The sequence below is a fragment of the Strix uralensis genome, chromosome 30, assembly GCF_047716275.1.
Source record: "Strix uralensis isolate ZFMK-TIS-50842 chromosome 30, bStrUra1, whole genome shotgun sequence".
NCBI lineage: Eukaryota > Metazoa > Chordata > Aves > Strigiformes > Strigidae > Strix > Strix uralensis.
In genome coordinates, this window is record NC_134001.1 from 473,545 (window position 1) to 498,004 (window position 24,460).

Here is a 24,460-nt window from a genome sequence, read left to right on the forward strand (position 1 = left end):
TTTTTGTTAGCCCCCCTTCTCCCTTCCCCCCCCTTAAGCCCTCCCTTCTCCCCCCTCCCTTCCCCCGCCTTCCCCCCCCTTCCCCCTCTGCCTTCCCCCCCCCTTCCCATCCCTTCCCCCCCTCCCTTCCGCCCCCTTCCTCCCCCTCTCCCTTACTCCCCCCCTTTCCCGCCCCCTCTCGCCGCGCTCCGCCGTTGCTCCGATGGGGAGAAGCCGCGGCCGGGCCCGTTGGTTCCGTCGGGGAGCGGCGGCAGCTCGGCGGCAGCTCGGCGGCAGCTCGGCCCTCGCCTGGCGGAGGTGGGTGCCGGGGCTGGCCCGGCCTGGCGGGGGCTCTCCGGGAGGGCGTTGCGGGGCTGCCGGCCCCTCGCTGGAGGAGGGAAGGAGGCGGCGGTTGCGGCCTGGGGGTGGCGGCGCTGGGAGCGGGGCTGGGGGCTCTGCGTGGCGGGCGGGGCTGAGGCCTCTTCCCCCGCCTCTCCCCGCTGCGGCCGCGGTTACTCCCGGCGTTACGGGGGGGAAAGGCTGTGGGGGGCCGGGGGGGGAAACTTTTCGGTGCTGCTGTGGGGCTGCGAGTGGCGGGGAGCGGCCGGGGCCATGGCAAGGCCGTGCGGCGGCGGCCGTGAGAGCGGGAAACCTGCGGAGCCTTGCGCTGAGGGAAGGTTTTTCCTTTGAATCTCTTGCAGTGTAAGCGCTGATGCGTTGTGGTTTTATAAGCTGCCGGCTGTGAGGTTTGGAGCCTTTCCAGCCCCTGTGCTGCCTGGCAGCGCTGCAGGCTGTGTGTGTGCGGTGACACGCTTGGCTTGGTGTGCCAGTCGGGATCCCCCTCGGAAGGTGTCTGCAGCTCCGAACTCTGCTGGCACCGTGAGCAGAATTACAGGGACATCTCCCCGCACACAAGTCCGTTGGAGTGGCCCCAGGCAGGCAGTGTGCCCGTTTCCCCCAGCACATCCCAGGGAATGACGGTGCTGTGTGACCGACACAGTGTGCAGACAGACGGACAGTCGCACCTTGTCTGGGACCTGTGTTAGTGGTGGGACCTGACTTCTCGGAGTGCGGGGCTCGCAGGAATGCTTTGAATTCCAGCTTGGCTCGCAGAGCTTCGTGTTGGCCTTTGGCCCCTTGGGTAAGAAAGCCCAGAGTGAGGGCGTAATCTTGAGCAATCACACTCTAAAATAAGCTCGTATTTCAGACAAAATATAAACTGCCAGTTGCCTAACAGCTATGTCTCCTGCCAAGGTCTGGTAAGAGTTTTGCCCCGGGACTTGTGCAGCTGATGAATAACACTCCTGGACCGGCACAGCACAGGTATGTTGCTTTCCAGTAGCAGCTTATTCCCAGCTCAGTGTTTGTTCGAGCTTTGGCAGTATTTCAGGCCAAGCTGTTCCTGGTTTTCATGTAGTGTCTGGCAAAAATAAGACCTGTAGATCAAACTAAACGTTGCCGCCTCGTTTATGTATCGCTTTACCTCGTTTGCATCTTGTGAAGTTTGTCTGGCTTCACGAAGTCCTGGATCCGCCTTTTACAAGCTGGGTGGGAAGGCTGAGCTGTTAACTGTTCTGACCCCAAAGTGCTGGTGTCCTTCAGGTTCTTTGCTGGGGGGAACAAAAATATTACGGCTGCTTAACAGGCAAGGCTTTTTCGGAGCAAAAGGGCTTTGAACCAGCCCTGCTCTGTCTGCTGCTTTAATGAACACCGGGTGTTCCCCGTCAGTGTTTAGAGACAAAATGTGTCTGCATGGCTGTAGCACAGACATGGGAATGTAGTATTAGAGACCATTGACTCATCCTGGCCAAAGCTTCAAAACTGCAGGAGGCCACGTGGTAGGTGTCCAGCTGCTGGGGTGCTTGCTGCCACAGTCTGGGAGTCTACGAGCCCAGGGAGCTGCTGTCGTAGTCTGCGAGCCCAAGGAGTTAAACTTAATCCAGAGCAAAAGCTGCCAAGCCACGTCTGTAACATCACAGGAAAAAGCAACTGGAGAGTGAAGGGCAGACAAAATATACTAATGTTTTGAAATAAAATGCACTTTTTAAAGATTATTTTGAAATCTACCTGTCTACTATCAACACTGGATCAATTTACTTCCATTTCCTATAGCAAATTTTCACTGCCCAGATTCTGAGATGCACAAAAATCATTAAATTTTGGATGAATAAATGAATTGCTGATCTGTAAAACAACTGAAAAAATTACTAAAAAGCAGTTCTTTAACTTGCACTCTGGCATGAGGTCTTCTCATTTTCTGGTGTCCCCTTAAGAGCTAAAAGTATCTGCTAGTCTTCAGAATTTTTCTGGACTCTGTCACGTATTCAGCTACTTTGTGTTACACTTATAATACCAATTATTTATCAGGTCCTGCGGAGATAACCATGAAGTTTGGGTTACTCTTGCAATGAACTTTTATTCTAAATGGCCGCTATAATGGGATGATGGAGAAGCGGATGCAGAACAATATGATTGTTTGGTGTGGGGTTTTTTTTTAATTCTCTCTTCCTTGTCAGACACGGGTTTTAGCAAGGTTGTGGTATATGTGTAAGGGTTTTTCCCTGGTAAACAGTTGCTTTGCATTGGAAGAAGAATGGCTGGTCTCGTTTCATCATGATGTGAACCCCACTGCAGAGCCTCTCCCAGCTATCAGGAACTTGCTGTGTAAATTTTGAGTAGGATAAAGAAAGCTTTCTCCTTAGAGAAACTGCAGCTCTCAGTTTCAGATTGACTTGTCTTGTATGAGAGACTTCAGAAGCTTTATGGCATGTGATCAGAAAGCAAAAAAAGGGCTGTATTTTATCTCGCAGGATGGAACCGAATTTGGATAAGGAGGACTTTTTCAGACCATCCTGTATTGCTGGTGCTGAGCCACTTCAGAGAACGGCACCAGGAAGCGTGGAAGATTTTAAAACAGATCTCTCTCCTGATGTGTCTTTGGTTTCTTCAAGCTCAAACACGAGGCAGGTAAGAAAGCTTTAATGTTTGCATTGTTTGGATATTTTTTAATGAGCTTAGTCTTTTCATCAGTAAGAATAATCAGAATTTTACAGAGAAGAGGAAAAGCATCTTCAGTGTGTTTTTAATTTGGAGGAGATAGATAGGATTGGACTGAGTTGTGTGGCACTGCACTGATACTTGATTGGGAGCATCAGCCTTCTGTGAATGAGGCTAATTGCCAGCTTGGAGCAGCTTAATCATAGAATGGTTACAAATATCCTAAACTGCCAGGTGACAGTCACTGCCAGAGTTTACATAAACATAGAGTGTATTGCTTTGTAAGGCTGTAATAATTTCAGCCAGGTGTGTGTGACTTCTTTTTTTCCTCCAAGTATCTAGAGGGAGGAGGGGGGAGTTAAGAAAATGTGTTCTAGATGTCAGAATGGGAAAAGTGTGTAAGTGCAGACTCATATTTGGGGTTTTTATCATTATTGTAAAGGTCATATACATCTTATATGCCTTGTCTTCAAATAAGGAATAGTATTTGAGTCTGTTTCAGTTATTACAGGCAGAGCATAAATAATTAAAACATATTTGAGTCCTTCCAAGTATTTCTGTCTTGTCTCAGGTTTCTGAGTTGATCAGTAATATCCTAGGAGACCTTGTCTCCTGATGTGCTGTTTCTGTACTGTTAAAGCTCAATATCCTTTCTGGTCAGAAGGTGTCATTCCTTAATTATTTTTCAAAGCATTTTAACAAATAAGGTGATTTGATTTACGCGGGAACAGTTTCTCCTACAATGAAATGGCAGTTCTAGAGGCTGTAATGCTGATTTTATACTCAGAAGTAGTAGAGGGACAATGAGTCTTGTGCCGTTGAAGTTGATCTTTATTGCAGCGACATTGTCTTCTAAGTGATCTTCTGTTGGGTAGATCAGAACTAAAGCCCACTGCCAGTGTTTTCAGTCAGCATTAATCTGGGGCGATGATGGGGTGCTCTGTCCTAATAAAGAACAGGTAAATAACAGAACCCAACATTCCCAAAGTGTACAGTCCCCCACGCCTGACTAGTTTGGGCTGTATTGTGTGGGTTTTCAAGAATTTTTCATTCGTGTCTTTTCAGACTCCGGGGACTTTTTCATGGTTTCTGTTTTTCTAGGACTTAACGATGTGATCAGAACTGTCAGGGCAGAATGTTGCCTGCGGGGTGCCGTGGTTTCCTCTCCTGTTATTCCCAGTATTGCCAACACAGCCTTTCCTTTCTGGCAGTACATGGCAGTCTGTGTTCAGTCCATGGCAAGGGACTGCAGTGCAGGATGCAACAGCTTCTTGGGGCTGTTCGTTGTTTGCCAGTGACTGTTACCTTGTTCGTGGGAGGTTGAATTACAAGCGGCATTACAATAAACAAGAAGTTATGAGTAGATGAGGAGAAACCAATGTAATCCAGCTGTCCTTTAACTTAATATGTTCCTTGGTTCCTAGCTGGGTGTTTGAGTGCAACCAGGTGTTACAGAGGCTCTGCCTTGGGCAGCGCAGCGAGCGCTGTGACTGCTGACAGCCCAATACTTGGCCAAGCGAAGGAGGTAGAGGAGCACTTCTTTCTGTGCTGATGGGTCCATGCACCTTTAGAGAGCTCAGGGCTCTCCCTTTTCCAGTGGGAAGCAACTCTCTGTATTTCAGTATGGATGTGTCTGTGCTGCCAGATGAGCAGCAAAGTGAGCAATATTGCTGATGGTCTGTGGATTTCTGCCTTGTGGCTGAATATTGATAGGATGTAAACACGGAGCTTTTTTCTCTAGCTTGGGCACCTGATCATTTATCCTCTGGGGTTACTGGTGCTTAGTAAGGACGGAATGCAAATAGTCTCGCCACCTGCGGGGATGCTGGTAGCTCTGCTCCTTTGGACAATTTACTCTCTGTCAGGATACTTGAAAGAAATGAGTGATTTTGAGGTTGTTCCCCTCTTCCAGTCTGTGCAAATAACCTCAAAGGAAGCAAAAGTGGCTTTGGAACAGCAGAGCTCCAAAGCTGTTGGACTTGTAAAGATTTGAATTCAGACAGGTTTCTGCTGGGCTTTATTCTTAAAGAGATCCCTGTTGAGCAGTCCAGAAATCCACTTCAGTGCCTGGAATTCTAAAGCTGTTCAGTCCAATGAGAGTTACGGGGATTGGATTTTGTGTAAGCATACCTTTTTCCTGGTGTCTTTAGTTCTGAAATGAATGCAAGAATGTGAGAAAACTGAGCATAGGCTAGGAATTGGAACTAGAAAGGATCGCAGTGCATTTTTTATTTGTAGTGGAAAGAATTAAGCCTCTCCCTAGTGGTATGCTGGGTTATAATCCAGTGGTGTGGCTGTTGTGGGCTGGAATCTGTCCGTTCCCGTGGTTTTTATCCGAGTTAGTTAACTGGAATTCTCCAGTGTGGAAGGCAGGTGGCAGCAGAATTCTTCACGACTTCACCCCAAAAGCACAGGCGTATGTTCTATCTAGCTCTAGCAGTCTCTAAGGGCTTCAGAAAAACCATCATGTATGTGTCCCTGTAGTTTTGCCACTAAATTCATAAGCTGAAGTATTGTTCTTATAGCAACAGTTTTCGAAGTTGGCACCTACTTCAGCAGAGAGAGGTTTGGGTGGGTGTTTTATGTGTGTAAAGCTTAAACCTGGAAGGTTTGGTTACACACGAATTTAACTATTTCAGGAATCGCTCTATGGAATCCCAGCTTTATATGACATATGCTCTTGACAAAACATTAAAAACCCAACCCAAATCTCACCTGGTTTTTAATCCATGTTTCTTCTCTTAAGCATACTGGTTTTGGTAGACGAGTTGCACTTCTTTGCAGTTCTGTGCCTAAAAAACCCAAACAACCAAAACTGAGAGTGGGAATGGAGTGTGTGTGCATTAACCTCTGTCTGTAGGGATTTGTTTTACTTTTTGTTTTTAAAAGAGTTCAGCAGAAGGAAGTTTTCCTTCTCTTCCTAAAACCTAGGCTTTATTTCAACTGTGATACAGCCTGTTCACTTAATTTCTTAAGTGAACAAGTGTTCTACATTTCCCTCTGTTTCTGAGAGGTGACCTAGGAAGCCCTAAGATACGGAATCCTGAATTAGCAAAACACCAATAAGAAAAAATTTCCAGACTCTCTAGATTCACCAGGTTAAGAATAATGTGTAAACTACACCTGGAGTTCCCCAAACCATCCTGAGGATAGACTGGGGGAGTGCTGTGCTCAGAGACCTCTAGGGAAGTGCAACAGGTCTGTCTTGGAAGTGCCAGTAGAGGATTAAAAAGTACTGAAGACTTTATTCTTTGTTTTCTGGGTAGGTTTTAGCTATGGACACATCTGTTCTTGTCCAGGACCAGTCGTTTGGCCAGAAATCAGCAACAACATCCTCACTACTTAGTCACACTAAAATGCCCATCTCAAGGAAAAGAGTTACTGCCCCATGGGACAGGAGCTTAGAAGATGTTGTTTTGCTGATCAGGGATATCAATTAAACTCAGACACCAGAGTGAAAAGAGCAGGTGTATTTTACTAGAAATAACTAAATAATATAACAGAATAATACAGAAAACATACAGTAAGAAAAGACAGAGCAGCGCGCTTAAACAAATAGGAAAATCCAGGGTAATGCATCAAATCATTACTACCTGAGAGAGAGAGTAGTGGTTAAGAAAGACCCATCACCACTTGCATACGTTACCATCATCCAGCCCCGCAGGCGCTGGGCAGCCCCGGTTACAGCGAGGATTTGGAGAACCTTTCCCTGCAAGTGGGAAATCCTACGCGGGGCGTCCACCCGTAGGTGAGGCTTCCAAAGTCGCTGTGAGCGGGCCCAGCCTTATATACCTGAAATCAGTAAGCCAGAAGAGCTGGCACCTTTGTTTTGAGCGGAAATATCTGGAGTCAGTCTCACGTTAGATTTTCCAGAGCCTGGCCAGGGCTCAGGGAAAAAACTAAGGGATTTTTCCCAGCTTATCTAGGTGATTTATGAGCAAGGTCACACACCGGGTCACAGGGCCAGACAACTGTCTCTGTGGCCCTGTTACCTTGTTTACACACACAAAGAAGGATACATGTTTTGTGATGTTTAAGTCACATTTTCTATACATATCTCACTACTGACTACATACGGAGTTAGTAATTTCGGTTCAAGACTTATTGTTCAGGTTTCAATATTCCCACCTGTTACATCCGGACAGGTGGTTTGTTATAATTTTAGTACAATACCTATTGATACAACGTTTGTCAATTATAAAACATACAGGATTCATCTATAGGTCAACTCTGGCTTGGGATTATTGTCCAAGCCTGAGCACTTCAGATGTGATCGAAGATGACAATGACGGGGAGGAACAGCATATGTCAAGAGAAGAAGCAGTGCAGAAATACCTAGAAAATACAGTTCTTATTGGGAAAAAAGAGTACATGGTATGTGCCAGGGCTGTGTTAAGAATTAGCGTAGCACGGAGTCTTGAAGCAAGGTATTATTCTGGTTTTCCCCATCTCCCACCTTTTTCTTTTTTTTTTTTTTTTTTTCCTGATCACCCTTATTCTATCTAAATCCAGCATTAAGAACTAAAAGTGGGATTACTCATGGTGTGGTGCCTGTTGTGGGCAAACTCTATAATGTGTCTAAATACAGACTAAGCAGTAAGAATTGCAGATTGGGCTTTCTCTCCCTTTGGAGCCCATGGTCAATGCACAGCAAGTATTACCTGCTTTTAGCAATACAGACTGTTCCTCTGTATTCTCTGCACAAGGAAACGCTGAAAACTGTTCCTTAAGCAAATGTAGTCGCTTCTAGGGAAGACGAGGAGGGAACGGAGGACTAGAAACTGGTTTGTGGAGGTTTCATTAATATTGCCCCCAAAATGAGCCTCTGGAAAACAAGAGCCAAATCCTGTGGAGCTTAAGCCTGTTTAAGACAACTTCAGCAATTCTGGTCATCAGATGGATGTTCTTTACAAATGCCTGCTCTGTGCAAACTTATAAACTGCTGCGTTAGGACCAAAGAGATCTTCTGAGCTCCTCACAAATCTTCTGTTTATGAATCAGCTAATGAAAGAAGTGGAAGGGCTTTTGTCAGGTGGACGAGTAAAGTGGTGTTGTAGTGTTTGAGGAATGAGGAAAATCTCACTTCTGGGAAACCATTTCTTTATGAAAAACTTAATCCTAATGGTAATTCCAGATGCTGCTGAGTCTCACAGAAGAGTCGAAGAACCAACTTCTTGCTGAAAAGAAGAAGAAGTTACTGCTGGAGCTACAAATTCGTGCAGAGGTGACGCAGGAATTTGCCCAATATTTTGCTGAGCAGGAAATATATTTCAAGTAAGTTAGCTTTGAGTGGTTTTTAATGTTACTGATTAAAAAAAAAGAAATTCAATTCACTTATTTCTTAACTCTGTCCCTTGGCTATAAGAGACCACACTCTTCTGCCAGACTTCCTGCCTCTGGTAATAGATCAGTTTGTGTTTGGACTATGAGTTCAGGAAAAATACTGTGTAGGAAAGGCTTTGATCTGGGGGGGATGGAGGGGGGGGTGTAATCTGTCAGCAGTGTTCCTGCAGAGCTCTCCCTGACAGAGGAGCTTTGATAGGATGTCTGTAGAAAGAGTGACACTTGCAAATCCTTTGGTTCCTGCAGCCTTAGTGGTACTTCGGATGGGTGTTCTGGCTCCAGAAGCTTAGAAACAATGCTTGTAGTTAAGTGTCAGCCATAACCTGTGTGTGTATGTCTCCCCCTCATTCTTCAGGAGTGTGTGTGCAGGAAATACACTTCTGCTTTGGTGTAGCAACACCATTTGTGTATTGTTCTATTGTGCCAGAATAAAGAAAAACCCATCTTTGTTTATAGCAGCTGTACTAATAACTTCTTAGCAGCTCCTGCTAGCTAGCTTGTATCTGACTTGTTTCCCTACTCTAGTGAGTGCCTTTCTTACGAACGAGAACGGCTTGAAGAAGATGCTGACACGCGCCTGGAGATCTTCAGGGAACTTGTAGATGGTTATCTTGGAGACGTGGAGGAAGAAAATAAACTAAAGGATCAGCCTTGCAGCGAACAAGCTGGACCTCTGGTACGTTTATCCCCCTGCTGCCATCCCTTCCACTAACCACCTGTTGTGGTGATGGGACGTCTCCAGAAGGAGCAGAGCGGTCCCAAGGAATGGCATGCTGTGTGACTGTGTCCTCAGCAAGGTACATTGGCGTGTTCAATAGGAGTAGCTGCTGTGCCTCGGAGATGCATTTAGGAATCTTTGGGGTTTTCTGCGTTTCTGCAACACAAAGTTACTGTGTACAGAGAAGCCGGGGGAAAAGCTGCAGTTATGCTATAAACTGTTGCATTAAGTGCCTGTTTAAGGCATTTGAAGCTGAATTCTTAGGCCCCATATATGCGCTGTACTGGAGTGGTGCCAGAGACTTTTTCCCTCTTAAGGCTGTTGTGGCTACAGCTGGAGCAATGACAACTGTATATACACTTAAGCATAACTGAGCTCTTAGGTTGAGGCTGGTTCTTGTGAGTTTGAAACAACCCTTTGTTTTTAAACAAGGAGGAAAGATATAAAGTCAATGTTTTAAATACAACTTAATTTGATAAGTTCCCGCAAAGTTATTTGACCTCCCAACCTTCTACTGATATTTGAAACTTTCGGATGTATTCCTTCTAAAGCTGTTTGCTTGCTGTGTTCATTCGGTGTTCTCATCGGGTAAAAATGCTAGCTTTTATATTAAATTTGGAGGGGATGCTTTAGTGGTGATATAAAAGGGAATGTGATGGTGGGCCATTAAATGCTTTAAAACTAAAGTAGCTGTTACTGGATGCTGGAGACTTCTGTGTGAAGGTAGACAGAAAGTGGCCATCAAATTGCCTGTGAACCCACAAGATGGCTTTGAAGTCAGAATTAACTGTACTTAGGTGTTTGAGGACATAATGGTCTTCCAAATTTTCAGTAGAAATAATGGGTATTGTGTCATTATTTGCTATTTCTAAATGGATATAAATTATCTTCCAGAATGAAGAGTATGGCATAGGGCCAGGCACCTACATTGATCGTGAGGGCGTTACTGATTCTCTGCAGGATGATGTCGTTGATATCGAAAAGCAGGCAGAAGAAACACACAGACACGTGGTGTCTCTAGAGGACCCCCAGGAAGCTACAGGTTGGCTTGAAAAGCAGCTGAGCAAAACTACCACTGCACTAACTCAGACCAAAGAAAAGCTGACAAAGAAAACCGATGAACTAATCAAAACTGAAGAGCAGCTGACACAGAAACCCAAAGGTGAGCTGGGGGTGTGTGCTGAGAAAGCAAAAAGAAATGACACTGTAAAATAGAAATAATCCATCTGAGCAGGATTTTGGAACCAAATCGTGTGCATAGAGGTGATAATCAATTGTTTGGTGTATGTTCAGGCTGAACAATCCCACAGGCCTTGATTATTTCATTTTTAAGACAAAACTTAAAACTGTCACTTGAAGACTTCTGAACTGTGGGGCAACACGTCAACATTATTTATTCGTGATTTCATGGTTATGTTGTGATCCAGCCCTTCACATTGTGCTGACGCAGTGGTTTCAGGTATTCTGTGGACCATTCATAGACAAAAGCAGCAATACCTCATAGTGCGATTTCAGCAGAAGTCTCTTGACGTGATCTATATTTTATACGGGTTGCAGGGCCCAATTCTATCCAAAAAACCTGAACTTTTGAAATGTGTCCTGCAAGTAGAAGCCAACACAAAAAGAAATGAGTCTATTCAAAAGCTCCTAAAGTACCAGAAGATCTGGAAAAATGGATTCCTGAGTAAACTGTGTAATGGCTGCTTGTTTGCTGCAGGCTTCTCTTCCTGTCACAGACTTGGAAATGCAGATGATTAAATCGGACGAGTCTGCTGAGCAGCTTAAAGAACCAGCTGAGGGGACTTTCTCAAAAAAACCCTTGTGCAGAATTACTTGCTTTAATACAAAACTTCAGTAGCTTAAAATGCTGTTGTAGTACGTTTCTAGCTTTTTTTTATATCAAGCTTAGCTTAACTGATCTTGCTTCTAAATGCATCGTATAGTTCAAGAATTGAACATTGACTGAACTACTTTCTTTTCTAAGAAAAGGAATACGCAGAATAAAAGGATTCAAGAACTAATGGACATCGTGGAGCAAAAAGATGATGTTACCATGAGACTGCAAGATTTGATATCCCGTTTAGAAGAAACCATAAAAGACTCTGTAAGTCTAAGACATCTCAATTTTCTGTTTACAAAAAAATCTAAATCTGTGCTTATAATGGACTTGACTGTTTGGGACAATTGACATTTTCTGTAAGTAATTGCTGCTTTCTTGAAATGGCAGCAGGTGAAGTTGGCATTGAAACTGAAGTTACAGCAGAAGGTGTGTGGGGGTGTGTGTGGAAAACAGGACTTTTGGAAGCAGTGATCTGGAGTTATTATTGGAGGACTGTCCATGAGACTATGAAGAGCCACTCTAAAGAAAAAAAACCCAAAACACTCAAACTGGGAGGACTCTAGCAGCGGGAAGAGAGGGATTATGTCACTGTCTGGTTTATTTTTGCCTGAATGGAAGAGGAGGGAAAGGAGGTTTTGCTGCAGCAAAAGGTCAAATCTAATTGAAGTTAGAAGTTATGTGAGAAGGACAGTGGTTGTGTAAATTGGCAACAAAAATCAGTGTGTTCCACCTACTACCACCACGCACACGAACTTTTTAAGGCAGAGCAATAATATGAATATTATAATTAATGGAAATTCATGTTATCCACGTGGTGGTCTTCTTTTCTTTTGTGGCAAGATCCGAAGCAGGAAATTCCAATGTTTTCTTCTTCAGGGCAATTCAAGCCAAGGGCATATAGTGGCTGCAGAAAAAGAGGGGGAATGGGAGAGGAAAGCGACGCTTGATTTCAGCAAGCACACTGCATCATCTAGTCCAAGATGGACTGAACTATTAAGGAACTTAAGATAATGTTGCAGTGAAAGCAGTCGGTGTCATGCCAATGCCGCGTTCTGCCCTGTCCTCTGCGCCCCTAATACTAACTCAAATCATTAAGGAACTTAGTCAACAGTTCAAGCAAGATCAGAAAGGACCTAGTAAAAAAAAAAAACCCAAAACTTAATCTCAGGGTTTTTTTTCCTAAAGCCTTATGCTTTTAAAAGCCATTCTTCAGTACCGAACCTAAGTATTTGCTCAGCCTCTCTCTCCTTTTAACCAAACTTTACACCGATGACCCTTTGCTTCACCTCCACTGAACACAAAATATTAAAGGCAACAGCTTGAATGTGCATATTAGACCACTGTTCCGAGTTCTGTAAAACAACTCAACACATCACACAGATCACAGCAGCAGTCTTGCATATTGCATATTGAACACTTCAGATCCAAATGCACTATGGACTAAGTACAAGTTCTGCCACACACACGCTGCATAAACAAAACCCAACTCTACTGTTGGAAGTTCACTGTCATTCGCCACTGGACCAGAAAAGGGCACTGAACTCAGTCCTGTTTTGAAGTGACTGACTCTGCTGAAGTCAGTCAAGTCATTTCACGGATAACCACAGTCCAACATTTCTTTGTTTTCTCCACGTTCTCCTACACAGGCCCAGATTTACAAATTTATACACCCTGTCTGTAAGCAGCAGCAACTGAAAAATAACTGAATCCTCAGGACAAACCCCGCGAGACTCAGATTAGAAGTTTCCAGCAGTAAAGTCAGCACTGAGCAGGTATTTAATGCTATTTCCAAACTGTCTTACAAGCTTTAAAGAACCAATCTCCCAACACTCAGAGAAGATGATAATCTCTATTTTTAAAAAATTAAAGAGGCCTCAGAAGTGACATTCACACATAAATTCATCGACAATAGCATATTTGAAAAAAATTGTAGCATAAAATTGTAGTTAAAAGGAAGACTTTTTGCAAATCGGAGGAGACATCAGTCTCTCCTTTTTACATAAAACCAACTACCCAAAGAAGTATTCCAGGTCACTGGTGTAGTAACTACTCCATTTCTCAACATCAATTTAAACCCGAGCTGGAGATGCAAGTAATTCAGAAATGACTGAATGACTGAAATACGCCTCAGTCATTTTAGGAGTAAAAACCATAACCTTCCTTTGTGCTGCACAATGCACAGGAACATCAGCCTGGGTGATCCAGCAGCAGCAGCATAGCTATGGTGGTCTTGGAAAAACAAAACAACACAAAAATACCAAAAAACCAACCAAATCTGGACAGAATTTTTTCACAAGCCTTCTCAGAGGCGTGTGTATGTGGGGAAATAACCCTGAGACCAACTTCTCTAACGAACAGCCCAAACAGTGCCGCTGAGACAATGCCTTTGAGGGGTAAAACCTGCACCAAACACAATCCCAGGAGGTTTACTCACCTCTACTGTCCCACTGTGCTGCACTCAGGGACAGCAAAGTTATATATGCTTGCTTGGGGCTGTGATAAAAACCGTTATGTGTAAGTCATCTGATAAATATTTAAGACTTCTAAATTCATACGATTAAGGAACATCTTACACTACATTCTGAGCCTTTCTAAAAATCACTAAAAAACCCCAAACACACCAATCACCAGTTGTCATCTGTATTTGCTAAACAAAGCCAGCAATTTCTGTATTTCCTTAAACATCTGACATTTTGTACCAGGCTGCTGCTTGTTCCAACAGCAATATAGTTAATTTTGATAAAGCAAACCGAGGCAGTGTTGAAGTGAAGAAAAACCCTACAATAAAACAGTAAAATAAAAGCATTTTGCTTGAACTTCAAGTTTACCGTCCAAAATCTAAGACAGCAGTCTACGGATAAATTTCTTCCAAGATGCTGCGTACAGACTCTTGAACTAGTTTATAGAAGTTTTATCCTTGACTTGTAAATTGCTACTGTATGCAGTATTTAAGAAGCTTAAAGGAGCGAATTCATAGCAGTAAGATAGAATGCCTGCTCCACCTGCTTCAGTACTGTTCACTATACACATTCCATGCGGTGAACTGGAATTAAACTGGAACTTAGATGCTACAGTTAGTTATCAAAATGTTTTTCCTTGATTCGGAGATTTATCCGCCTATTTTCTTTTAAATACTTTCTGTTAAATGCTTTTAAATACTCTCTTCTACCTAAAAATTCATTTCTTAACTTGTGTCTTAGTGAGATGCCGCATGGAATAGCGTGTGTGAGTGGACAAAGAATACCCTGTTGTGGAATACAAGTTTAAAACAGGGCAGATCCCCAAAACCGAGGAAACTTTACCGAAACCTCTTTCCTCCCCATCACCCTTAAGTCACGCTCAGCAGGGACAAAACTGCCCAGGACTCAGCCTTTGCTACAGAGGGTGTTATCTTAACGACTAGAAAGAGGTTCTGACATCTTCTGGTATTTCCTTAAACCAGTGGAATTCCACCAGTAGTAACCCAAACCAAACCAAACCAAACCAAAGAGCCCAAACCCAAACATTCTCAGAAGAATGTTCTGCTTTTCCAAGCTTCAGATGTTTACTCTTACTAAAGGAAGGGAGGTGGAAGGTCTCCAATTCAGCACACATCGATGCCACTTCGAGTTCTCTTCTTCCCGCGCTCTGAAGTCATCTGAATGCGCCAGCTTGATTCCATAAGCTGTAAAGCTGCGTTACTGATGCAAAGGACCTGAATTATAAAGAATGCCTCCTATTTTGGCATCGACTCTGCACTAACACTGCCTCTGGACCAGGGGTGGAATATAGAGTCTGTGCTAATTAGCCCAACCATACAGTCCAAATCGGAGCTGCCTCACATCCAGTCAGCCTCCAGGACCCGCGAGAGTAGGAAGTCTGACACGTTCTTCTAACTGGACACCACATCTAACAGCCGAGCGCCGTTTTGCAAACAACACTAGGGTGCTGTGTAACTTCTAAAGACACAGACTTATTTGTGTGGAGATGAGATTCAAACTAAATGAAGAAGGTATTAGTTTCTTCTGTGGGGCATTCAGGCTTTTCCTAGTCTGGATCCCACCCCCCCAGTCATTCCTCTTCTGGAACGTCAACATGTAGCTCTGCTCCCCTTCTCACAAACGGACATCTAGACATGCACTTTCCATATATTTAAACAAATCTGATTCTTTTCACTCCCTTGATAGGTTCATGGTTTATCTAGTAATATTAAAACATAGCTTATCTTTTAGGGAAATCACAGCTTTCTGTATTTCCTCCAGGCACCTTTTTCAAAATATTCAGGTGTCACCAAGTGGTTAATTGTTGTACTGCTGTCTGCTCAGGACTACTGTATGCAGTAATAACCAAGAATTCTGTTATGTGAAAGTAAATACATATCACCAAAAAAAAGCCAGAGGGCTTTGAGATTATTAATCCTAACAGTGCCATTTGAAAATTCTGTCAGAGCAGCCCCTTCTCATTCACTTACCTCAGTCTGCTATCTGCTTTAAAAAGAAAAATACCTATACACATCATCAAAAATTAAGTGGCCAAAAAAATTAAGTTACTTACCAGAAGGAATTATTCCCTGTGGCATCTTTGTACACTCATGCTTATAGTAAATTGCTTCCAAGAAGAAACACAGACTTTTCTCAAAATCACTGCTGCTTATTAAAAAAACCAAAACGAACCAGCAAAACACCCGCAAACCACACAACACCTGCATCCATGCAGCATCATTCAACATGCGAAACCATCCACCAGACACTTCAGTGAGGAGGGATCCTCCGTCACATCCAGCAACTCCTCTTCAGCTGCAGACATTTCTTTCAACGTCCTGTTGGAATATAAACAACTTCTGTAGATTAGAGAGGGAAAAGAAATTCTATTCTAGGCTCCTTACGACTATGTTTCACTATCATGGCAAGGCCAACACCAAAAAGAGGGTGTTTATCAGCACGGAAGGTGTATCTTTCCAAAGTCAGCCATGCATGTTTGCTTTGAAATAGGGTTCTGCACACGCTGTGTGAGGCCAAATCCTCAGAAACAAGAGTCCAAAGAGGCCACCGAAAGAAAAAAGTTTTATAGTTCAAAGATAACAAGACAGCACTACTAGCACTAGGCCATTAGGGAGACAGCTTTTAAAAACCAACCTGGGATTTGGGAATTCCAAGGAAGAATTCACATGAACTGTAATCATATGGTACACTGAAGTGCTAGAAAGCTTTAAAATAGTTAATTTAAATTCACCTTACAATGTTTTCCCTATAGCACTTGCAACTATAATTGAAGAGATAAAAATCTCAACACATCCTTCCTTAATTTTTCAACAACTTATCTGCATTCTGGATTTGACCACAGCTGTGAATAATCATTCTCCGTCTAATGTTTTTTAATTGTTCTGGTGATAGGAAAGAAAATATTTTTAGATAATGCTATCTTTAAGCCACAAAAGGGGCAGGTGTGCATGGTGTGGCAGGTGCATCCGCCCAGTGAAAACAGAGCTTCCTGGCTGTTGAAACGTGGCAGCTTTTGGCTGTCTTTGTTTTCAGGGTCTCGCGGTAGCTGAGACCTTTTGACCAATGGGAGCCGCTATTGACTACAGGTCAGATTCGGCCTGGGTATAAACGGAGTCCCCTGGGGGAGCCATTTTGAGCTCGTCCTCTGGAGCTGCACGCTGCGGTCAGGACTCTCCCCTTGGGTCAGGACGCTGCCCAAGGAAACTCCTCGAGGTGCCTTGGGTTGGGACGCTGCCCTGAGCAGGTCCTCGAGGTTGAGAGTCCTCATTTTCCAGGTGAGTGATAGCGCGTTCTGGGTTGTCGTTAAGCCCTAGGTAGTGAGGTTTTGTTTACGTTTTGGGTTCTCGTTAAACCCACAAAGTGAAGTTTGCGTTTGGGGTTCCCGTTAAACCCCTGGGGTGTGAGGTTTTGTTTACGTTTTGGGTTCTCGTTAAACCCACAAAGTGAAGTTTGCGTTTGGGGTTTCCGTTAAACCCCTGGGGTGTGGGGTTTTGTAAAGTCTTTGGGGTTATTGTTAAACCCTAGAAAGTTATTCTGTCCTCCTCTTGCGGACATCCGGATCTGTAATACACGGAGGGCTGATTGGTGGTTAAATTAAAAAAAATTAATTTATTTATTTTTTTTAATTGGTAGTGGGTTGCTTATTTAGAAGCCTCCGCAACAATTGGCGTAGTCGGCAGGATGTCCTTAGAGGAGTTGTTACAGAAATATAGTCGTGCCCCCTCCCCTCTTGAGATACAGTGGGCAAGAGAGAGATGGTTCGACCCGGTAGAAGTTGTGAGGAAGTTAGAACAGAGCCGGGGAAGTTGGTGGACAAGCGGAAATGAAGGAAAAATGTGCGCCATATTAGGTGCCTGTTTGATTCAGGCCCAGGATTATTTTGCAACAGTGGAGAGAGATTTTTTGGAGGAGCAGTTGGAAATTGATCGTTTGAAGTCGGAATTATTACGAGAAAGAGAGAAAAGGTTGTTATTAGAAAAAAAAATTGAGATCATGCTGGCACGAGCAAAAAGACCCCCTAGTGTTGCTCAGATTCGAAAGTTAATCACCAGTGCAGATCTTGAGGAGTGGGATGGAGACATCTGGGGAGAGTCTGATGAAAGTGGTTCGGAAGAAATGAAGGAGTTGGAGGAAAGACATGTGTGACCTCTCATTAAAACAGAAAGGCATACAGGTCCACAAGGTGGGAACCCCCGAACCACCGTTCGCACAACACCCTGGACAGGACCGGAGCTTGGCGAGCTTCAGGTTAAATATTCACGCAAGCCAGGCGAAACTGAAACTGAATATTTGTGGAGAGTTTCTCTGACGGGGGGGGGGGGATCGAATTTTGTTGAGTGACGATGAGGCAGGAGGTTTCTGGGGTCCCGGCGTGTTTTTAAGTGATGGACCAGCGGGTAACCAGTCGATAACATCTCGAGTGGCTTACTGGGCTGGGGGTGTGGACCCGAAGGAGAGAGGGGAGCCTGTTACTATTAAAGTAAAGGGACTGTCAGAGCTGGCTGAGGGAGTACAAAAAGCAGCCTGTATTCAGGCGATGGATGAGAGGGGGCGGTGTGGAATTCCGCTTGCGGCGCCGGTGGATCCCAGCCACCTTAAACCTCTCATTAGAGGGCTCCCGGATGCCTTAAAGATACATGTCCAGTCCCTTAGAGAGAGGATACAAAGGGCTATTGAATGTAATCAGAGAAATTCCTCCAATGCCCATGTACATGTGTTAACATGGGCGGAAGTATTACATGATCTGGTTGCTTATGGACGGGAGATGGGCTGGACTGATTTGAGTGGGGGTGGGGGTGAAAATCGGAGAGTTCGACAAGTTAGTCAGACGGTTTCCCCTGCTGAACAGCCTGCCCGTAGAGAGTTTGAATCGCCCCGAGATAAGCCAGGTCGATTTTATGAGTTAGGAAGGAATGATCTTTGGCGGAAGGCATTGGCATTGGGGATACCCCGGGTTATGTTGCACGGGCAATCTACTGATAATATCTTAAAGTTGGTGGAATTGCTGGAGGGGAAAACTCAAGAACAAAGGGAAACACAGGTAACTGTACTCCCTCAGGAAGGAAAAATTAACCCTTTTGCGGCATCGAGGGGGGAGCTGAGAGAGTCAAAAAACTAGTAGCTGCGGTTTGGGGATCGGGCCGCCCACTCCGCATGGTGAATTCCTGCCAATGGTCCGCTGATAAGGAACCTTATATACATATCCCTGTGGGTCCTAAACGGATAAGTTTGGAGTTTTTAATTGACACAGGGGCTCAAATTAGTGTTTTAAATAGACAACAAGCTACTGAGTTAGGACTTAAACCATCGAGGAAATTTATAAATATAGTAGGTGTGACGGGGGCAATAGAAAAATGTCCCCTAGTGAGAACACAATTTTGGTTGCCAGGGGAAAAAAGGATGACAGCGTTGGAGGTGGCTTTAAGTCCTTATAAAGGAAATATACTGGGGTTTGATGTTTTGGCAGGTAAACAGTGGTGTTTGCCGGATGGTAGAGTGTGGAGTTTTGGAGGTAGGGGTACAGAAACTGTTTATGTAAAAACTTTGCAGGTTGCCCCTTCATTACCACAGTCTAAGGTGACCTGTGTTTCACAATATCCATTGCCAACTGCCGCTAAACAAGGTATTTTAGAAGTGATTAATGATCTTGAAAAAAGAGGAATTATAAGTCGAACACATTCTCCTTATAATTCTCCAGTTTGGCCCGTCCGTAAGTCAGATGGGCACTGGCGATTAACAATTGATTATAGGAGATTGAACAGTAATACTCCACCTTTAACAGCTGCTGTCCCAAATATATCATCAGTAGTAGCAGCGATACAGGCAGCTGCTCATTTATGGATGGCTGCTTTAGATGTCAAAGATATGTTTTTTATGATTCCTCTGAGAGATGAAGATAAGCCTCAGTTTGCTTTTACCTGGGAGGGGATTCAATATACTTTCAATCGACTCCCACAAGGGTATAAACATTCTCCCACTATTGCTCATAATGCTTTGGCCAAGCTTCTCGACATTGTGGAGGTGCCATTAGGTGTCCATATATATCAGTATATAGATGATATATTGGTGGGTGGAAATACTAAAGAACAGGTAGGACAAGTGGCTGAGATTATTTGGGACCTGTTGACTAAAAATGGGTTAGATATTCCACCCTCTAAGTGCCAAGGTCCCGGACAAGAAATTAAATTTTTAGGAGCTTGGTGGGTTGCTGGAGCAATTGCAGTACCTGATGATACTTTATCAGTTATTGAGAAGGGACAGATACCAGGTAATAAGGTAGAACTGCAGCAATTGCTGGGTACGTTGGGTTATTGGAGGAAGCATATACCAGGGTTTTCGGTAATTGCCCGCCCCTTATATGATTTGCTTCGGAAAAATAGAGAATGGGATTGGATGTTACAGCATACAGAGGCCCTGAATGTTTTAAAGGATGAACTTAAAACTTATCAGAAGTTGGGGCCCTTACATCCACAGGACCCATTGAGAGTGGAGTGGGGATTTGCAGAACATGCCTCTTATTGTGGCGTGTTTCAGAAGGGACCACAAGGACCAGTTAGACCTTTGTTATTTTCTTCCACTTCATTTAAGGAGGCTGAACAGCGGTATACAGAGTGGGAAAAGGGACTTCTCTCACTTGTTAGGGCAGTTAAGGAGGCGGAGAGGCTACGTACTATGCAGGATATCGTAGTGCAAGGCCCTTTTCTTCTTCTAAATTCAGTTCTTAAGGGGTCATCTCCCCCTGAAGGGATAGCTCAGAAGGCTACGGTGCGTAAGTGGTATGCTTATTTGGAGGGAGTTAGTCAGTTATTGCAGTTAAGAGAAGGCCCAGTTAAAATCTCTAAGCTTCAGCAACCCATAAATTTAGACTTGGCTTTGTTAAGTCAACCCTACAAACCTTCTCCAATTAAGGAGGCACCTGAATTGACTATAGATTCAGATACACGGGGAGTTTGGTTCACTGATGCATCTGCCTGTCGGGTGGAATCGAAGTGGCAATATAAAGCAGTGGCTTTAGAAATTGGTACTGGTAGGACAGTTATAGAGGAGGGAGAAGGTAGTGCGCAGGTGGGGGAGTTGCGTGCTCTTTTACTAGCAGTAGAGAATGGTGCCACTGTGGTTTATACGGATTCCTATGCAACGTATAAGGGTGCTACAGAGTGGATATGTCAGTGGGAATCTAATCAGTGGCAGGTGGGTCGTACAGAGGTGTGGAGAGCTGGGGATTGGCAACGATTGTTGGAAATAAGTAGATTACGCCCCCTGAAGGTGGGGTGGGTAAAGGGCCATGCAAGAGATGGAACCCCTGCTGCAAAATGGAATCAACAAGTAGATCATTTGGCCCAAATTAGAGTAGTTAGTAGTGATGAGGGAGATTGGGATCGGTTGGCTGAGTGGCTACATATTAAGCGAGGTCACTCAGGGAAAACAGATCTTTATTATGAGTGTCGGTCCCGAGGATGGCCTGTGTCGATGAAGATGTGCGAAGCAGTTCTTACAGCTTGTCCACAATGTCAAGTGAGGCTTAAGATTAACCATCCAAATCAAGCACCAGCCCAACATATTAAAGAAGGTAAGGCACTTTGGAGCACCTGGCAAGTTGATTATGTTGGTCCTTTAAAGCCATCTCATGGAAGAAGATACATCTTGGTGGGAGTAGAGGTGGTATCGGGACTGACTATGGCTACAGCTGTTAATGTAGCTACTGGAGACCAAACAATCCGAGTTTTAAGGGGATGGTTTGGTATTTTGCCCATTCCTGAATGTATTCAGAGTGATAATGGGTCACATTTTACAGCTGCAGCGGTACAAGACTGGGCACGAGGGGAAGGTATTAAGTGGGTGTTTCATACACCATATTACCCTCAGGCTAATGGCATAGTTGAGCGAGTTAATGGCTTAATTAAGAAACATGCTAATGTCTCACGGCCTAATTGGGACACGAGATTGTCACAAGCGGTTTTTATTGTTAATAACTGCTGGGGACATTATGGGAATCCAAAAATACGAGCATTTTGTCCCATGGGATTATCAGGTGGTGACAATCATAAGGGTCAGTGTCCCTTGAAAACATATGCAGGCCAGCCTGTCATGGTAAAGTTGCCCTCAGTTGGTATTGTACCTATGACCCTGGTAAAACCTAGGGGTATGTATGCCTGGGAGGCTTTAGATAAAGGTGGGAAAACCCACCGAATTAGTGTCCGATGGATAATCCCTGATTCTTAACTTGACGCCCGGGTTTTGATCCGAGGCCTAGTTTTGTTTTTTTTTTGTTAGGACCTCGGAGGAATGGACGATTTTGACATCTTGCCTGGCTGTGGGAATCCATATGGACAATCAAGATCCAGATGACAACGGGGTGGTGAAGGAGCCTTGTGGAATTGACAGACTTCAGAAGAATATGATTGGACTTGGTGTTGTTATATTGGGCATTAATTGTTTGTTTTGTTAGAATGGTTAATCAGCCTTTTCAATTTTGACTGTATAATTACCTAGGGATGACAATCCATAATGAGCATGGAGACTCACCGGACCGCGCTCCCTTTTAACCTTGGAGGCAAGAGGTGACTGCACCACCACTCCAAGGAAACCAGCCGAATCATGACTGTAGTCACGGGGTGGATTGTGGCAGGTGCATCCGCCCAGTGAAAACAGAGCTTCCTGGCTGTTGAAACGTGGCAGCTTTTGGCTGTCTTTGTTTTCAGGGTCTCGCGGTAGCTGAGACCTTTTGACCAATGGGAGCCGCTATTGACTACAGGTCAGATTCGGCCTGGGTATAAACGGAGTCCCCTGGGGGAGCCATTTTGAGCTCGTCCTCTGGAGCTGCACGCTGCGGTCAGGACTCTCCCCTTGGGTCAGGACGCTGCCCAAGGAAACTCCTCGAGGTGCCTTGGGTTGGGACGCTGCCCTGAGCAGGTCCTCGAGGTTGAGAGTCCTCATTTTCCAGGTGAGTGATAGCGCGTTCTGGGTTGTCGTTAAGCCCTAGGTAGTGAGGTTTTGTTTACGTTTTGGGTTCTCGTTAAACCCACGAAGTGAAGTTTGCGTTTGGGGTTCCCGTTAAACCCCTGGGGTGTGAGGTTTTGTTTACGTTTTGGGTTCTCGTTAAACCCACAAAGTGAAGTTTGCGTTTGGGGTTCCCGTTAAACCCCTGGGGTGTGGGGTTTTGTAAAGTCTTTGGGGTTATTGTTAAACCCTAGAAAGTTATTCTGTCCTCCTCTTGCGGACATCCGGATCTGTAATACACGGAGGGCTGATTGGTGGTTAAATTAAAAAAAATTAATTTATTTATTTTTTTTAATTGGTAGTGGGTTGCTTATTTAGAAGCCTCCGCAACACATGGTCAAGTATAGAACCTGAAGCTGTCTTCATCCTTCTTTAAAGAAGGAGAGTCTCACACCATCATTTCGAGTTTAGCATCCTTGTTACCGTTTGTGTTCAGGATTACACAGGTTATAAAGGTACGGCCCTAATTTTCATAACTAGAAAAAAATGGGAACAGACACTCAACCACTAAAATGCCACCCACAACGTGTACAAAACCAGGCACAGATACTTTCTTATTAAAAATAAGTAATTCTCATCACTTTGACCATCTGAAAGTATCACCTTCTGCAGGTGACCTACTAATGCAAACCAAACACCACTGCTAAAGCGGAGACAACGGATAAGGCTTTGCATTTTGGAGATTCTCCTTCCTGTAAGATGTTTTGGGCATGCAAAATCAAAACGAAGGAGCAGCAAGGTTCTAATCAAGAGGAAATATGCATTGCAAAACAAAGGCATCATAGTCAAGCCTGAAATAAGTCTGCTACAAACTCATCCAAAAGAAAAATCTCCCCAGAGACCTTCAGAGCAAGTGCTGAATAACAGTATGAGGAAGAGAAGGATGGCAGCGCCATTTTAACAGTTCTCTATCAGCAGCAGCTTTGGCAATCCACCAAAACTAGAATAGGTGAGAGGAAAAACAACAAGGAAGGAAGAAAAGGGAGGGGGGGAGACGGCAATAGAGGGGAACAGAAAAGTCTTTCTTCAAGCATTTCTCAGGAACAGAAAGAGTCATCACTAACACAGGACTCCACTTAACCTTTCAGTTCCTATTTCTGTTTCCATATCTCTGAAAATTTAGTTTCACTGGGCCCAAATTTTATGAAGTAAAAGCATTTTAAGAAACACTTCTTCACCTGTTCTGATTTCTCCTCCTTACATTCCCAAAGCAGAATCAAGCTTTAAATCATGTGGAGGCAGTCCTGGGCCCTGTACGCATGCACAGCTAATCAGAAAAGGACTATTTACTGCAGTGTGTGATCTCACTGCGCTTCTGTCCAGAGCTGACTCTACAGGATCACCAAGGCTGATGCCTCAGACACTGCCCGCCCCACACGCAGTAGCCACTATCCACAGAGAATGCCACTCCTTTCAAACCTGGAAGTCCATGGCTCAAGAAGGCTGATATTCTAAACTAGAATGTGAAAAGACACAGCAGTCTTAATACATGGAAACAAGACTAATTGAAGCACAACGTGTTTGAACTTCCCAGGGATTAGAAGAAACTTGGAGAGAACTTGCCTGCCACCACTCCAAACCCCAAAACACTCCCTCCCAAACGACTCTGGCATTGCTCCACTTCTGAACAAAACAAACAAACCCAGAAACCAAACGACAAGAAAACTCACAACCCAAAACCCCCCAGCTTTCTACACACAATTAGACAAGAAATTAGTTTGTATTATCTGAACAAGCCCATCACCTCCAACGTAATTCTTCACAGACACAATTCTACACCAAAAGAAAAAAAAAAGAAAACAACCAAACCTCTGGCTCTAGGACTCATTAGAAACATTTGTTTGTAATGACAGAAGAGTATTTATGTTGTCCCACAAAAGACTACTAAGAATTCATTGAATGATACAGCATCTACTGATCTAGTCTTGCTGGAAGAATCCCTGCAACAAAACCACAAGAGCACTACTCAGCAGATCAGAGAAAGTATGGGACGGTTCCTAATACTTGCAAAATTATAACAATCAGTCCTATCTCATCTTCAAATATACCAGGATGTAAAGGCCAGAAAAGGAGCTAAACAGAAGAGAAACTGTTGAAAAGAAC

General features: G+C 44.1%; 1 protein-coding gene across 5 annotated transcripts in view; it reads left to right on the forward strand.

Annotated features, from left to right (window-relative positions):
• The first annotated feature begins 6,863 nt into the window (after nucleotides 1-6,863).
• The window catches only part of LOC141935987 (kinesin-like protein KIF20B), a 51,560-nt gene continuing 33,963 nt past the window's right edge, over nucleotides 6,864-24,460 (forward strand). The window contains exons 1-5 of one of the 5 annotated variants that reach the window (XM_074852706.1): nucleotides 6,864-8,250; nucleotides 8,845-8,995; nucleotides 9,932-10,199; nucleotides 11,027-11,141; nucleotides 12,524-13,275. In XM_074852706.1, coding sequence (XP_074708807.1) covers nucleotides 8,111-8,250; nucleotides 8,845-8,995; nucleotides 9,932-10,199; nucleotides 11,027-11,058 — 591 coding nt within the window. In that variant the 5' untranslated portion in view covers nucleotides 6,864-8,110 and the 3' untranslated portion in view covers nucleotides 11,059-11,141; nucleotides 12,524-13,275. Of the gene's footprint in view, nucleotides 8,251-8,844; nucleotides 8,996-9,931; nucleotides 10,200-10,773; nucleotides 11,142-11,264; nucleotides 11,684-12,523; nucleotides 13,276-24,460 lie in introns of those variants that run through there. The other 4 variants (XM_074852704.1, XM_074852707.1, XM_074852705.1 and 1 more) reach the window with 4 other exon arrangements.